General features: G+C 37.5%; 2 protein-coding genes and 1 long non-coding RNA gene across 3 annotated transcripts; 1 reads left to right on the forward strand and 2 right to left on the reverse strand.

The window, feature by feature from the left end:
* Positions 1 to 592: 592 nt before the first annotated feature.
* LOC130428908 (uncharacterized) lies at positions 593 to 4,817 on the forward strand. The gene is made up of 3 exons (XR_008907512.1): positions 593 to 657; positions 730 to 812; positions 3,934 to 4,817. It is a non-coding gene; the product is annotated as an uncharacterized LOC130428908 (long non-coding RNA).
* scn3b (sodium channel, voltage-gated, type III, beta) lies at positions 1,869 to 8,319 on the reverse strand. The gene is made up of 6 exons (XM_056757202.1): positions 8,228 to 8,319; positions 6,907 to 7,066; positions 6,494 to 6,728; positions 4,825 to 4,963; positions 3,634 to 3,715; positions 1,869 to 3,217 (listed from the first exon to the last, which is right to left on the reverse strand). Exons 1-5 carry the CDS (start codon positions 8,284 to 8,286, stop codon positions 3,652 to 3,654), a joined length of 657 nt encoding a protein of 218 aa, XP_056613180.1. The 5' UTR covers positions 8,287 to 8,319; the 3' UTR covers positions 1,869 to 3,217; positions 3,634 to 3,651.
* On the reverse strand, positions 7,031 to 14,991 carry LOC130428905 (uncharacterized). Its single transcript, XM_056757201.1, has 10 exons — positions 14,880 to 14,991; positions 13,951 to 14,054; positions 13,773 to 13,876; positions 13,476 to 13,555; positions 13,349 to 13,383; positions 13,141 to 13,254; positions 12,046 to 13,053; positions 11,569 to 11,789; positions 8,232 to 8,330; positions 7,031 to 7,071 (listed from the first exon to the last, which is right to left on the reverse strand). The coding sequence occupies exons 1-7, from the start codon at positions 14,896 to 14,898 to the stop codon at positions 12,820 to 12,822; spliced, it is 690 nt and encodes a 229-aa protein (XP_056613179.1). The 5' UTR covers positions 14,899 to 14,991; the 3' UTR covers positions 7,031 to 7,071; positions 8,232 to 8,330; positions 11,569 to 11,789; positions 12,046 to 12,819.
* Positions 14,992 to 15,166: the final 175 nt, after the last annotated feature.

The raw sequence follows: 15,166 nt of genomic DNA on the forward strand, positions 1-15,166 counted from the left end.
TTATTCTTTAGTGTGAACATTATGTTAACATTCCTTTAGTGAAATAACTTGCTAAGGACAGGACTAAATAAAAAATAAACCTTAATTTTCAAAAATACCTCTTATTTTTCAAAAAGTTTCAGCTTTTTCCAGGTTCTGCAAGGGGTGTGTAAACTTTTGAGAACAACTGTATATTTCCTAATCAAACAAGAAAACAAAACACTGCATTGAACGCACTAGCAGCCATTCTCCCAAGATGACGCAACATTCAACACGACATGACGTCAATCAACAAACTGTATTGGGCCACAGAATGTTGTTGCCGTTGAAATCGTCTATAGCCAGAGGAGAATTGTGAACGTCAGAAGAACGTTGAAAAAGAATCTAAATTGGGACTTTTTTAATAAACTTCGTCCTTTATTTTTAATTTATTTTGTTTTTAAATTTAGAGAAAAATGTCTTACTCTCACAAGCCCCAGAAGGAGATATCAAATGACGTTTCTCAATTCCATGAACGCAAAAAACGGACTTGTGTTCTTGTGAAGATCTGTCTTGCGAGGCAGCCTCGAAAGAAAAAAATTGGATGGACGCGCCGCAGTGACTTCTGGGACGTCAAGCGGGTTCCGTACGTTCGCAATGCTGCGTTCGATGCATCCTCCGTTTAGAAAACCCAACCCGGTACTTTCGCACGTTCTCTGTTTTAGTATTCTTGACTATTGGAACTGACTTTGACGATTATTTATGACGTAGAGTGAGAACACGAGGACCGCTTATTGAGAAAAGGCTGAAGGATGTTGACACGTCACGAGTAGGCGGATCAAAACGTACATCAGGTAAGAGGGGCCTGCAGCACCTGTCAGACACGAGGCCACTGAATATAACAGATGTAAGAAGGAGGCGTATGGTATGAATGTGGAATATAAAGGAGTAGGAATTTGTGATTTAAGGACGAAAACTTTACTTGAATGTATGTTTTGTGATTGATGTTCTAGTACTTACCACGCCAAATAGAAACAGTTTTCGTTTACACTACAAACAGTGATTTACAGAAGATTTTTTTTTTTAATTTGCTAATTTAAAATACAATCTTCAATATTTTACTGTAGCCTTGAGACGTACTGAAATGTTTGTTGGTGGTAATAAAATAAAAGCACTGCCCTCTTGTGGTGAAAGAACCAATAGCATACGTGCATTTGGGCACTACACACTATGTACTTTACACTGTAGACTTTATAATGTGATTAAGATGATACTTTATCAGAACATGTTTAATTTGAAAACTTATTGAATCTGAAGTTTCCAGAAAACCTAATTTGGTTTATAGGTAGGCCTATGTGTGTAACCCTTTTTTTCGTTGCAGACTGACGTTTTGGAATTGCATTTCTTTAACATAGTTTCCCTTTAAACTTGAAAGCTAAAGTGTTTAATGATGTCTAGACTGATTGTGAGTATAGAGTGACTACTCAATGAATACGTAATCCTTTCACTTAAATCAACTGCAGTTGTTCTTTTAATACTCCAGAGGGAGACAAAAATGAACTGTCTACAGTGTTACGGGGCCTGTGTGAAAGCTATTACATTTACAATTACGCATTTGGCAGACGCTTTAATCCAAGGCGATTTACATTTAACCTATACATTTTTACTTAGGTATGTGCAATCTCCTGGGATCGAACCCACAACCTTGCGCTTACCATTGATCTACAGGAAAGTGGCTGTTCTTTCTATGATTAAAGGGCTTTCAAACAATCTGTCTATTACATTTACAACCAGAACTTTTTGTGTACGTTATATGTATTGCCACAGATTAAAAATAGTTCTTGCATTTATTATTTTATTACATGATGGAAAATCAACAGAATGCATTTGCAAGTCAAAATTGTGGGAAGTGTCGGATATTGACAAAACTATTTACTGGACTGTGATAGATGTCTTTTGTATTCAATATCGTTCAAGATGTTTTTTACTTAAATTGAAAATAATGTGAGTTTCCCTTTTGGACCCACATGTCCTCTAAGTGTTCAGGGTTAGGGTCCCTAAACAATAAACAGTCACACTTTTTGGAATGCATTGCCTTGGTTTAATAGTACATTGGATGCTCTTACAAATGATGAGTAGTTCCAGTTTAACAAGGCAGAACAAACTGATTTTTTACTTTGATCGCAATGGCCTGAACAATTCAAAAGGCAATGTTAACAGCGAAAAAAGCCGGCTCTACAGTCCTATTAATGGCAAATATCTAGATCCTATGAATTATTAACGCTATTAAGGAAATGCAAACACAGAGCAAACCAGCAGAATTTAGTGATGTTTTTAGGGTTTATCAGGATAACACTTTGATGCAGTCCAAATATACACAATTGTTATTTAAATGTAAGTAGTAATAAATTGAACATGATGCTCTAATATGTCTTGCTGATGTAGCAAGACATTACTGAGCAATACAACACATCGCAATGAGGCAGTTGAAAAAAAACAACCAGTCGAATAATGTTATAATTATGGCATTCAATCTAGCAATATTTGTGTAAACGTAATCTCAAGTGTCTAAAAGCTCTTGCATTAAATTTGCAAATTCAAAATACAAATGTCAGCGATGGCCGACTGTAAACACAGGTCACATCATTTGCTTCCAATCGCACAAAAAGCTTTCACCGCTATACTCAATATGACCTCATTAAAGTTGTTTGCCTTACAGTTTTACATTATAATTTATTCCAAAGTGGCAAAGCTGAGTGACATAAAACCTATTAATAAAAAAATAAAAAAACAATAATAAAAACACTATAATAAGATTCCTTTTATAGAAAACACATGACAATAAAAACCAAGTCTATTCATAATCTAGACTTATTATTTATCTACTTCTTTTAAAAGACTAAGAACAGCATATACCATGGAGGAACAGGCTTATTTTGGGCAACTATGATTGACGTTTGATTAAGAAAAGTGCGTTTATAGGCAGTTTGACAGCTCTTCAGCTCTAGTTTGCTGTATTCATGTCTCTGCTAAGGCAAAAGTTAATAACATACACATGCAGTACATGTCCCCGTCAGTTACGTCACGTGTTACAGCTGACCTCCATTGAGACAGTGGCAGATAATGTACCGGCTGCTTTCACACGGCACGCGATCAAGACAAGAGGGATTCGATTTGGCAGATTTCCTGGTTTCTCGAAACAGCTCTGGGGGTCTGTGAATAAGATCAACTTCTTTTCTCCATTCTTTCCTGTCAGTACCTGAAACAAAATAGCAATGTCCAGTATCTGTAATTGTCTTTGTTTACAGTATATCATTTTTCAGCTATTTAGTAAACAATCTGCTATGCCGTGTTTCCAGAACATTCCACATTATTATGTTCATTACAACATAACTACAAATTCTCAATAACAGAAAACAATTCATAATCTTGGCATTACGGCTTTTGTCCTGCCAGGTTAGTGAGGGTTAGTAACTGGTGGACAGATATGATGATGAACAGGAGTGGCATGTGGTTGAGAAGATGGAAATGGACATACGGTTAATGTGATTATAACAAAAGATGTGGACAAGGAAGAGATGATCGGAGAGAATAATGGCAGGGTTCTAGCCAGCTACTCACGATGAGTTTGAAACTAGTAATGATGTTAATAATGGGGAGGTAAATTAAAAATACCGTTATAGTGTAAGACTTTTACTCCGTTACGGCAGGGCCCGGGTTTTCTTTATTTTCAGAAGGAATGGCCAAGTAGTCTGTGCTGTAGACAAAAAGTTGAGGGTACATTGCTGCTCTAGTTTTTTTGGACATCTGCCATTCCCGTGGCATAACTTATTCTTAAGTCATTCCCAACCTTACATGTTATTGTGTTGTATTCAAAACAGTATATTATGTACAATTTAGGAATGACATGAAAATAAATATATCACTTTGATTTAATGTTATCTGAAGTTTGGGGATCTCTGTTTTCACCCGCAGGCAAATCAAGGCATGGCAAGTAGAGAACAGCAATCAGATCACATATTCATATGACTGACAAACAAATCCACAAATAATTGACAACCGCAAGCTATGAAGGGAATGTGCGAGAAGAGAAGAAAGGGTCAACACATCATCATGGGCCGTTGTTATGGCAAATGGAAATTCGAGATCCAAAAGTATCAATTTGGAATCTGAACACAACAGGTAAGCCTGGAAGGCCACCACTTTATTTCCCATCTGCACTACATGTCTGATCTTATTAGTTCACACTAATGCACCCTAAAACACTTATAGCCCATCACCATATGTGTGTGTGTCTGTGTGTCACGGTAGTCTATCACGCATCCCCACAGCTCAATAAACTCCAGAATACAGCTTTAAATTCATCACTAATGATTTAACATTCAGGTTAGTCGATAATGATTGAATGTCAAGTCTAGTGAGTGCCATCTGTGAGCAGAAGCGTGTTTTATCCACCTGTCAAATGAGCTGAAACACGCCAATATCTCCATTACACCAGGGGGCAACTGAATTATCAAGCCGACTGTAGACACCAGAACACTGAGCTTATTGAATCATCAGATGGAAGCCACAATCACAGATGTCATCCAACAAGAGCAATATATAGGATCTAACTTGCTGGAGAACTACTAGTGATTGTGCCCTAACTCTACATTTATAAACCAGTAGGCGCCATAAAGGTGTGAAGAATAGACATACCGTACAGTATGTGGTACTGTATCATGTCAATCATTCAACAGATGACTCTGAGGGAATATGTGGAACCGAATGTAGGACCTTAAAACAACATAATGAACCAACTGTTCTGTTTCAGCTTCAAGTTATTTGTGTCAGATTAAACATATTATATGCAAGTTGAATACTCACGCATTATCCTGAGCCTGGTCATCAGATTTGGAGATCTTCCTGTAGCAGTAGATCATCTCCACCAGCAACCAGAAGGTGAGGAACACCAGGAGCACATACATCATAATCTGTGAATACAGGGCTGTAATGTCTTGACTCGCTGCAAGAAGAAAAACAGCTGTGTTTTTTTCCAATCACAAGTGGCCTGCTGTACTTGATAATGTGAAACTATATTTGAATCTAAAGCTAGTGAAGGTGATCAGGAATTTGAATTGTAAAACAAGAAATGCATTTGATGAAATATAATACAACAACTGTTAACAGAAAAATCATTTGACAATAATATAAATAATCTTTCACATAAATCAAAATTTCATCGAAGTGGTACATTATTTTGGGTGCAATAATCTGACAGTTCCTTATAGATCTGATTCAAACAATCATTCACATGCAAAAAGGTCAATGCACATTGATCAGAGGTTCTCAGCTTCACCCTCTACAGACAAGAATCCCGAGACTGATATAAGGAAATTATCTGTAATGTTACATACGATAAAATGCCCAAAGGAAAAGTTTTAATTTATCAACCATATCCAATTTAGCAAGAGTCACTTTTGCCTTGTAAAAAAAGATGAGAACCACTGTACACGCCAACGGCAGTGCCGTGCATGTGGAGGATTTGTATATGCATCATGCACTGCACAGATCTACTGTGTAATGGCATGAAATGTAAAAGCAGAGTTGAACTGTAAGTTTGTGGTTATGCAAAGAATTACCCAGGTCTACACATCGTCTAAACCAGCCACTTAAATACAACATAGTCCATTTCTATCTGTGAATCCAAAACCTTGTGACAGACACACAGATAGACATAATGCATTGCGGTTGCATGATTCTAATCAAATATACATTAGATAAAGTATATTCGGTTGATGTGTGAGGAAGTGCTCTGCATTCAACAATCCCAGGCATCCAGAGAATAGCATACAAACCAGAATCTTTTACATTACCCCTTACAAGAGATAGAGAGGTAAGTGGTTGGTTAGATTAAACCAATTCCCTGAAAACAACTTACTGCCTTCCAATAAGTGAGCTTAAATAACAATAGAACAGAACATAACACAGCATTACAACATTAAAATAGTACCAGAACAACAAAAACAGTACAGAGATATTTCAGGGCACAGTTGAAGCATTGTTATAAAACAGCAGCAGACTTTCCAGGTCAAGGTAAATGTTTGAAGATTACACATGGCACAACCTCATAAATATAAAGCGACTTGTCATTCACACTGAACGCATCTTTGCGTCTAAAAACAACGCTTAGAAGCATCGCTCAGAAATTGTTTAGTAAAATCGCATTGTTGAACGCGAGGGTCTCGAGATGTGCTTTTGATAACAGAAATAACAATTCCACCTTGCTAATGTAAACAAAAGCTAGCAACACTTCAGGGGTCTTTAACTGACATTGTGTGTTAAAACTATTTTTGTCAAAATTATTTTAATGATGGGCACTCTTGTTCAAGATGCACAAAAGTCGCAGGATGCACATGCAGAGTCAAAACACATAGTGTGTGAATTACCCATGAGTACAATGAGAGACAAGCTGCTAATTTAAAGTAATCAAATTGAGATACGGCTAGTTTAAATATGGTCATGAGCAAGTTTTGCATTAGGTACAATCACTTACCTCTCTCTTTTACCTTTAGATCGATGGTGACTTTCCATGTGCCAGTAGACTTGAAAAAAGTATACTTATAGAGGCGTACTGCCATGCATTTATATGTGCCAGTGTCATTTAATGTGACATTTAGGATGCCAATAGAAATGTCCTGCATGTCTTTACTGCCATTCCACACCAGGCGACCCTTCCAGTAATCCTCTACGTTTTGCGGCTCCCGTGGCTCATCGTAGTACTCATAGATCTGAGAAGAGGCGATTGTGTCAGGAATTATCTTACTTGAGTAAATTATTAAAATGGGTATTTCTTTATTTGGACACCATTAATCTGTCTGTATTCGGTTTTTATTGCATCAATAAAATACAAACATACTTTAATGCAAATGTGTGTTTCTTTAAAAATAATCTTAAAGGTGAACTCACAAGTACTTCTCTTTTATCTGGGCCAATGTAGTACCATTCCACCGTGGTCGTGGCGCTGATCTCCTCCCGTTTCATGCAGTAGACACATTTCAGCTTCATAAACTCCCCTTTGACGGCCTCTGTTTCAGGATCCACCTCTACACACACTGGGCCTGCCTTCCTGTACTGTACACAACCCTGAGAGTATCACTACATCCATAATCACACATCTTTACTCAAGTAAGTTAAAATGTCTTTTTAGGTTGCGTAAGATCAGTCTATGACGTTTAGAGTTAACACTTTCCAAAAATGTAGCTTTAATCTGCACATATTAGGTCAGTTAAATCAGAGGCATGCGTCATTCATCAAGGGAGAGAGAGAGAGAGAGAGAGAGAGAGAGAGAGTTGTGCCTGAGTTGAGCCTGAATCTCCCTTTCAGATTGTCTCTTTACAAATTTTAGGACATTTATTGCTGCCGACTGCACCCCATTGAAGAGGTCTGTTTTCAGGACTCAGTGATTTGAAGATTAAAGCTGTAGCGTTCGCTCTTCTGTGAGCATAACCTATTTGCTATTGTTGAAATGGAGGCCATCTTATATAACTTGCAGCCTCAAGCACAAACTGTCAACAAAGATCCAGCCGTTTCTTTTTATAGGGTGATATGAAATGGAAACACCAAATGTGATTTGGCAAACATGACTACGCAAGCATCACTTATGTATTGACTAGTTTTACCACTCGAAAGAGAACATGAACAGCAGAGGAAATCTAAACGTGAATCAATATGAATATGTAATATTCCAATGATAACAGACCAAAATCTCTGAAGAAAGTCTTGTAGTGAGAGTGAGTAACTCTTGAATGTAACATTTAACATGTATGCATTTGGCAGACGCTTTTATCCAAAGCAACTTACATTGCATTATCCTATACATTTATACTTAGTCATATGCAATCCCCTGGGATCGAACCCACAACCTTGCATTGTTAACACAATGCTCTTACCACTGAGCTACAGGAAAGCTGTATGTATGTGGTATTTGGGATTTGGTTCTTAGACATGTAAGCGTACCAGAAAATGTCTTGAAAAACTTAAGTACCAAACACTATTTACTAAGAATTGGTTTTAAAGGTTTAACACATTTGTAAAGTTATTGTGAGTTAACATGCAAAAAAATACATTTTAAAGAGACTCAAGAGTTGCATTGGGGTCTTAACATTACATCTCTGAGATATATTATTTGTATCTTTATTCTTTCTTTTACGTTTTAAAATAATATACAGTATTTTTCATACAAAAACTGTTTATTTAAGAAAATGAAGTGCTGAAATAAAAAAAACACTTACCAGCAAATATATGCAGCAATAACAAATGCAACACAACCCTCACTTGAGTTGCCATTCTTCGAGTTCTAATAACAGGGCGGCGTCTCAGATAGACTCTTCCTGTTAGAAAAGACATTAGAAAAGATGAAGAATGAATGTACATTCTACAATAACCAGGATTAAATCGTTAAATGATTGATTTTGAAGTGTGTTAGTACGTGACATGAATTTAGGCGAATATAAAGCGCGCGCGGAATAACATCAGTAAATCAGCACCACGGACAGCGCCCACGTAACCGCACGCCCATTACTTATAATTATTCTGTTTATAATAAATCACCGATACACAGAGATTTATAAAGATTACATTCCATGATTACAGATTGTACATATACTGAAAACAACCAATAGATGACGTTTCGCTCAGGTTTACGCGACTTTAGAAAAAACGTTTCATGAGACGAAAAAGTTCAGCCTGTTCTTACCGAGAGAGAAACATCCAGTCTGTGAATTACAGGAGCCGATACTTAAACTAAAAGCGAACGATTTTCTTTTTCACGGTGATTGTCATGAATGTAAGATTTAGCAAAAGACCTGTGGATTTCTACAAAAAATGTTCGGAAGATAAAATCCAACGTCTCCCGATTGAGCAGTTTCAGTTGATGTCAGTAGCAGGAAAATATTGCTAAATATTTATTTTGCTTTCTGTACGAGTGGTAAAGATAGTCCATCGTCAAACCTGCGCCGTGTAGCTGTAGAATAAGAGCCGCCTGTCTTTGTTTTCCTACTAAGTAGCCACTTGCTCGCGTAATGACACACATCCTCAGTGCGCATGCGTCACTGGCCATACTATTTAAGGCTGCCTTTCACTCTTCCAAGGTTTCACAAAATGAAATTAATAATTAAAACAAGGAACCTTATTAATTTACTGAAGTTAGTTGATAGATACAAAGTTTCTAGATATAAAGTTGATATCCGTTCTACTGTATTTAATTTAAAGACTGATTATTTGCCATTTTAAATATACAAACAAAACAGTAGGGCCCAATGGAGTGCACGTTACCTCATTTTTTAATACATAGGCTAAATGAATGATGATAATGTAATCCAGATTATCATAGTTTGTATAATGTGTGATGAGTTTAAGTAACCCTCATATTCAAGCAGTTTAAGCAACAGAATGTGACAGATGATGATGGGTAATCAGAGCCCACACAGTCAACACACATCAGTGAGTTCTGCACTTGCATCCATCTATGTGTTGCATCTCTCAGTCATTACCTAAGCCTACCGTGTATCAACAATAATACGTATGTAGCCCAAACACAAAAGTCCGGCTTTCAAAAACATCAATCAGACATACAAAACAATACATAATGAGTTATTTGCGTGTGCATGCTTCAGCTGTCTCCACCCAAAAACAGCATTTCATCATTCTAGTGTTCCAACGCACACACTGGTCCTGCTTAACCTGTGCTTGGTCAGGGAAGGGGCTTCAATGCAATTACTGCCATTTATGCATGAGTCCCGCCGAATTTAACCTTCTCGGTAACACTTTACAATAAGGTGCTATTAAATTTAACATTAGTAAATGCATTAGCTTACATTAGCTAACAATGAATAATTTATTTTTTTAGCATGTATCAATTCTTGTTAATGTTATTCACACTTTAAAAATAAGAGTTGAGCGTTGTAAAATTACAACAAAGTAAATCGTTTTTATAGTTATCTCATCAAAAAACATTAAGATAAACTTGATTTCCCACAGTAGATTCCATACGGTTTCCAATCTGTGGCTCTGCGGTAATATTTGTGTCTAATCTTACAATGAAAATGTCCACGATTTAACCAAGCAATAGTAATGTATGGAGTGAGGCTTAAATAAAGGATTAAAGATTCCATTACTGGGATCATGCCTTCAGACGTGAGACTGCTTTATTATTCTGACCTCACCAGGAAAGAAGAGTGCGTCTCAAAGATCTAGAATTCATCCAACATGCAGAGCATTGCAACCAGTGTTTCATCCCAGATGAGTTGAAATCTTTTCCAACATTCAGTTCTTTTTGGGATTGAAGCTGAACTCTGCTCAGCATGGTGTGTCTGTAAAGAGCACTAATAACAAAAGCATTTGTGAGGGAGATGTTGCCAGCAGGCTCGGTCTCAGCGAAGACTAAAAATGGCAGGCCTGGTGGTTGCTATACCCACTATGCAGGGAAACCATGGCAACAGCAACGCAAACGGAGCGTGGAGAGAGCAGCTGCATTCAAGAGTGGAGAATGAAATCCTGCTAGTCTGACTATTAGCATTAGGTCAGCATACATTTATCATTTCTAAAATATTTCATTAAACACGATTTTGTTTGCATTGTATTTACAAACGCATATAGTATGTACTGTACAAACAGGGAGTACTGAGAGTGCTTTAAAAACTGTGTATGTTTATTTAGATTGTAAGGTCAAATACTATGCCATCTGTTGTGTGTGATGGGATGGATCATGAGGGGATCCCTCCAATGCCCTAAGTAATTTGTTTGTGCATGTTTTGTTCGAATTTCCCTCTAGTGTTCTCATAAATATCACACGATGATGTGCTATTTTGGGGATACCTATTATGGTTAGTGAGTTCAGACAAAGGTTGCCTTAGAGCAGAAAGCGTGTATTTGTGCCCTACAGTGGTTTGAGATCATCACAGGACACAGTGTTGACCTGAATAACTATCAGCTCGTGAAAGGGTGACAGTATTGTTTTAGGCAAGCACTGCCTTCTTTAAACGGATGGCTCCATCATCATGTCTGCTTGGCACTATACAGTAAAATCAGCCCATTATTTCATTTACTGAGTTCTAATGCGACTGCAGTACACATTGTGATTTAGATCAAATTCAAAGATGAAACTTTTTTTATTTGAAAACGAGACATTTCATTGGATCATTGAACCAATATTTGCCAGGTTAATCAGAGAGAGTAGGACTGTAAAATGCAAGATGTCAGGGCTTGCTAGTGAGACGGCTGTAATTTCAGGTAAATCTCAGGAGGCTTTATTATATGATAAGGATTATCACTCTTGTGTGTTTCTGACAAAAAAACTCTAATTCAGTCCAACTAGTTTTAAAGAACAAAATAATTGTCCTGTACATGTCTAACAGTAATCTGGCTTTTTGACATTGTGGGTTTTGCTCAAGACTTGTTTTTGTCGACAACCTATTTGTATGGATTTCATTACTTTTTAAGTGATGTATACAGATGTCATATTTACATGTTTACTAAGAAGCTTTACCAACAGATAGACAGTTCTAGAATATTAGATCTACAAATGCAAATAATTTCCATGCAACAGCATGAATAAAAATGTATACTTACATGAGGACGAGTTCAACTAAATGGACAAATTGATGGCCTAAGACATATCCTCAGCACAGCAGTTCTGCAAATAAAACAATATATGGCACAGTAGCCTGAATACGCTCAGAGTTCAATATACAAGTGAACTCTTCTCAGGTATTGCAGCTGTCCATGTGTAATGAAGAGACCCAGGACAGAAATAGACACGATCACCTCCCCCAGAAATACAGCATGACAACCTGTTCATAAATGTGAACATTAATCAAAGCCTATGAACAAAAGAAAATCTCCATCTCCAGAAGAGCATACAGGGCTTGCAATGCAGCAACTCCTGTAGTTTTAGACAAAAAGCTAAATCAATATAGAAAGAAAAAGAAAGACTGACATCATACAGTATAAAAATACAAATCAACATGATTTTATTGACACTTTTATATCAGTCAATAAAGGATGTTAGAATATTAAATGATAGTTCACCCAAAAATGAAAACTCACATTTTATTCCAAACCTGTATGACTTTCTTTCTTCTGCAGAACACATACCGTAAGAAGATATTTTGAAGAACGTTGGTTCAACGACTTGTCGACTTCCAAACCAAACCGCTGAGACATTTCTCAAATTATCTTCTTTTGTGTTGCACAAAACATATGAGAGCAATTCAATTACAGGATTTAGATTCTTGGTTGAACTCTCCTTTAACCTCAGAAGTTTAAACTACAGTTGCATAGCAATCCAAACACAAAACAAAGTCTGAATAGAAATATAATGGATTTCAGTTCAGCATCAGCACGCACTGGTTGACAGGTATGTTAAGTGGATAGACTGAGCCTGGATGGTGTGCTCAGACACACAGTTTGTTTTATCTAAGTGATAAAGGCAAACGGCACACGGCCAATGGAACTTTCTTGAGCATGTCAGCATACAGAGACACAGAGTTGTTGTACTGATAGAGAGTGATGATAATCACATCTCCTCCCCAATCTGTTCTATCTAGAGGAGTAGAATTTAGAGCTGCGTGACCATGAGGTTGACAAACTGCGTAGAATTATTGACTGCACAAGCAACAGAGCATGAAGTGAAGATAAAGCATGCCAGACATACTAGTGCTCCAAAATGCATCAGATAAATTTTAGTAGAGTATTTTGATGTTTTTATTTAGGAAAAAATAAGAGTATATTAGATTACACTGCAGGCTATAACTGTGCATTACTCCTTAAGCAGTCATACCCTTTTCTTCATAATTGTACATTTGTTTACTCCTCTGTCTTTTAATTTGTGGGCTGTCCTGGCTGTGGCAGATGGCTGCTTCTCTGATCCGCCGCTGTCTGGTTTATGTTTGCTGGGTGACTGGCTGTTTTCTGAGCTTGTATTTTGCTGTGAGCTGCTTTGTCTTCTTTAAAACCCATTCTCTGCCTCGAGCTGAGTTTAGAAAATCTTTCTTTCATCTCCTTCAGCCTCTGCTCCACCGTACATTTTTGAAGTTCCACCATCATGTTTTGATACTGCAAATGTGTAGAGACATGAATGGTTTGCACAAGCCAAAATCATTCTTATCTGCTCCTCTGAAACATGAGTTGACTGGTTGTTACCTGCAGTGGTTTGTCTAACTTCGGCGTGTTCTTTTCTGTTAGACTGTCAAGCTTTGAGGAGAGCTCCTGGTAAACCTCGTCAAGATTGTTTATTTCTTTCTCCACACATGGCCCCTAAAGGACAAATAGAAACATACCAGTTACATTATGGAGAAAAGATACTGTACTCTAAAGTGCACACAATGCAAAAGGCTCTTATGGCACTCACGGGGATGGGAGTTTTGATGCTGGATGTCCTCCGCCCTGCATGATACAGAACAATACACAATGTTGCATACAAAAGCTAGACTACCATGTCATGTACATTGTAATGTAGATAGTAAATAACCTCTCACCTTTAGCATGTTTTTCTTTTAAAGTTGGTTTTAATTCAGTCAGGAGCTGTTCCAACTTAAAGTATTTATACACCTTTTGTCTATAAAAAAAAATATGGTCACACTTTTGTATAGGGGGCAAGTCTCACTGTTAACACTGTTAGGAATGTAGAGTATGGTCATGCAGAATATGTGCTTCATAAGTACTAATAAACAGGCCAATATGACAATAATAGGCATGCTAATAACAACTAGTTAATAGTGAGGATTGTCCCATATACTGAAGTGTTACTATGTTTCCCAAAATTGTATACAAACCTCTCGGCCAGCATGTGCTCTGCGAAATGAGTTTCAGCAGGTACTTTAACACTTAAGAAGTCCTCCACTATGGTTCCAAAGGCCTCCTGAGTGTCCTCATCCCTCTAAAATATGAAGGAAAGCATATTACAACTCCACCTGGACTTCATATAAATGTCAGACTTCAAACATGCATCACCTGCTGCTTCCTCTGGTCTTCGGTGAATGAGTGATGAAACAGCTGCATGCTTAATGCTGATATGGCCAAATGAAAGGATTTCATGAATTCAGGAGGTTTTGAGCCTGAAAGGGTAAACAGGCTTTTAGAAAAAAAGAATATTCACACAAAATAATATCCACACATGTGCATTTATATAAGTTAAATATATAGTAAATAAACTGTGCAACATAATACGTATTCAATAACTAGTTATTGTGCAATTTTGAAATGTGTTCTCTTGTGTCTTGCATTGTGTAAAGTGTATTCAGATACTTTATAACTCCACTACAAAGCAATCATTTAAAACAGAAGATGTATACTCACCTAAAGGATTATTAGGAACACCTGTTCAATTTCTCATTGATGCATTTATGGTGGTGGTGTAATGGTGTGGGGGATGTTTACTTGGCACACTTTAGGCCCCTTAGTGCCAATTGGGCATTGTTTAAATGCCACGGCCTACCTGAGCATTGTTTCTGACCATGTCCATCCCTTTATGACCACCATGTACCCATCCTCTGATGGCTACTTCCAGCAGGATAATGCACCATGTCACAAAGCTCGAATCATTTCAAATTGGTTTCTTGAACATGACAATGAGTTCACTGAACTAAAATGTCCCCCACAGTCACCAGATCTCAACCCAATAGAGCATCTTTGGGATGTGGTGGAACGGGAGCTTCGTGCATCCCACAAATATCCATCAACTGCAAGATGCTATCTATCAATATGGGCCAACATTTCTAAAGAATGCTTTCAGCACCTTGTTGAATCAATGCAACGTAGAATTAAGGCAGTTCTGAATGCGAAAGGGGGTCAAACACAGTATTAGTATGGTGTTCCTAATAATCCTTTAGGTGAGTGTATATATATATATAAATTATATAAGGGTAGCAGGCTCATCTCACCTGAGGTTATATAGGCCATAGAATGCAAGATAACAGAGATGAACTGGCCAGCGTTTTGAAGTTTACTTTCTAGAATGTACAGGATCTGATTTGCTATGTCATAATAAAAGTCTTTATTGCAGTAGGTCAGCATGTTATCACAGTGAGAGAGCGGCACTGTCTTAGCCAACAACAGCATGACAGGGGGGAAAGCACACGCTCGGTGCAGCAGACGGACAACGTGGCAGCCAAACAGGAAGACTGCAAAATGCTGTGGGGAAAGGTTGTCAAGGGCGACAGGAATCAGG

The sequence above is a fragment of the Triplophysa dalaica genome, chromosome 9 (assembly GCF_015846415.1).
Source record: "Triplophysa dalaica isolate WHDGS20190420 chromosome 9, ASM1584641v1, whole genome shotgun sequence".
Lineage (NCBI taxonomy): Eukaryota > Metazoa > Chordata > Actinopteri > Cypriniformes > Nemacheilidae > Triplophysa > Triplophysa dalaica.

What these genes read in the sequence shown, in the direction of transcription:
- scn3b (XM_056757202.1), bottom strand. Translation starts at nt 8,286, where the DNA reads ATGGCAACTCAAGTGAGGGTTGTGTTGCATTTGTTATTGCTGCATATA. An exon ending in CAGATAAAAGAGAAGTACTT is followed by an intron (nt 6,729 to 6,906) that starts GTGAGTTCACCT and finishes GCCTCTTCTCAG; the next exon opens with ATCTATGAGTACTACGATGA. An exon ending in GACCAGGCTCAGGATAATGC is followed by an intron (nt 3,716 to 4,824) that starts GTGAGTATTCAA and finishes TTTTGTCTACAG; the next exon opens with CACAGACTACTTGGCCATTC.
- LOC130428905 (XM_056757201.1), bottom strand. An exon ending in GAGCACATGCTGGCCGAGAG is followed by an intron (nt 13,556 to 13,772) that starts GTTTGTATACAA and finishes TTTTTTTTATAG; the next exon opens with ACAAAAGGTGTATAAATACT. An exon ending in GCATCAAAACTCCCATCCCC is followed by an intron (nt 13,255 to 13,348) that starts GTGAGTGCCATA and finishes TTTGTCCTTTAG; the next exon opens with GGGCCATGTGTGGAGAAAGA.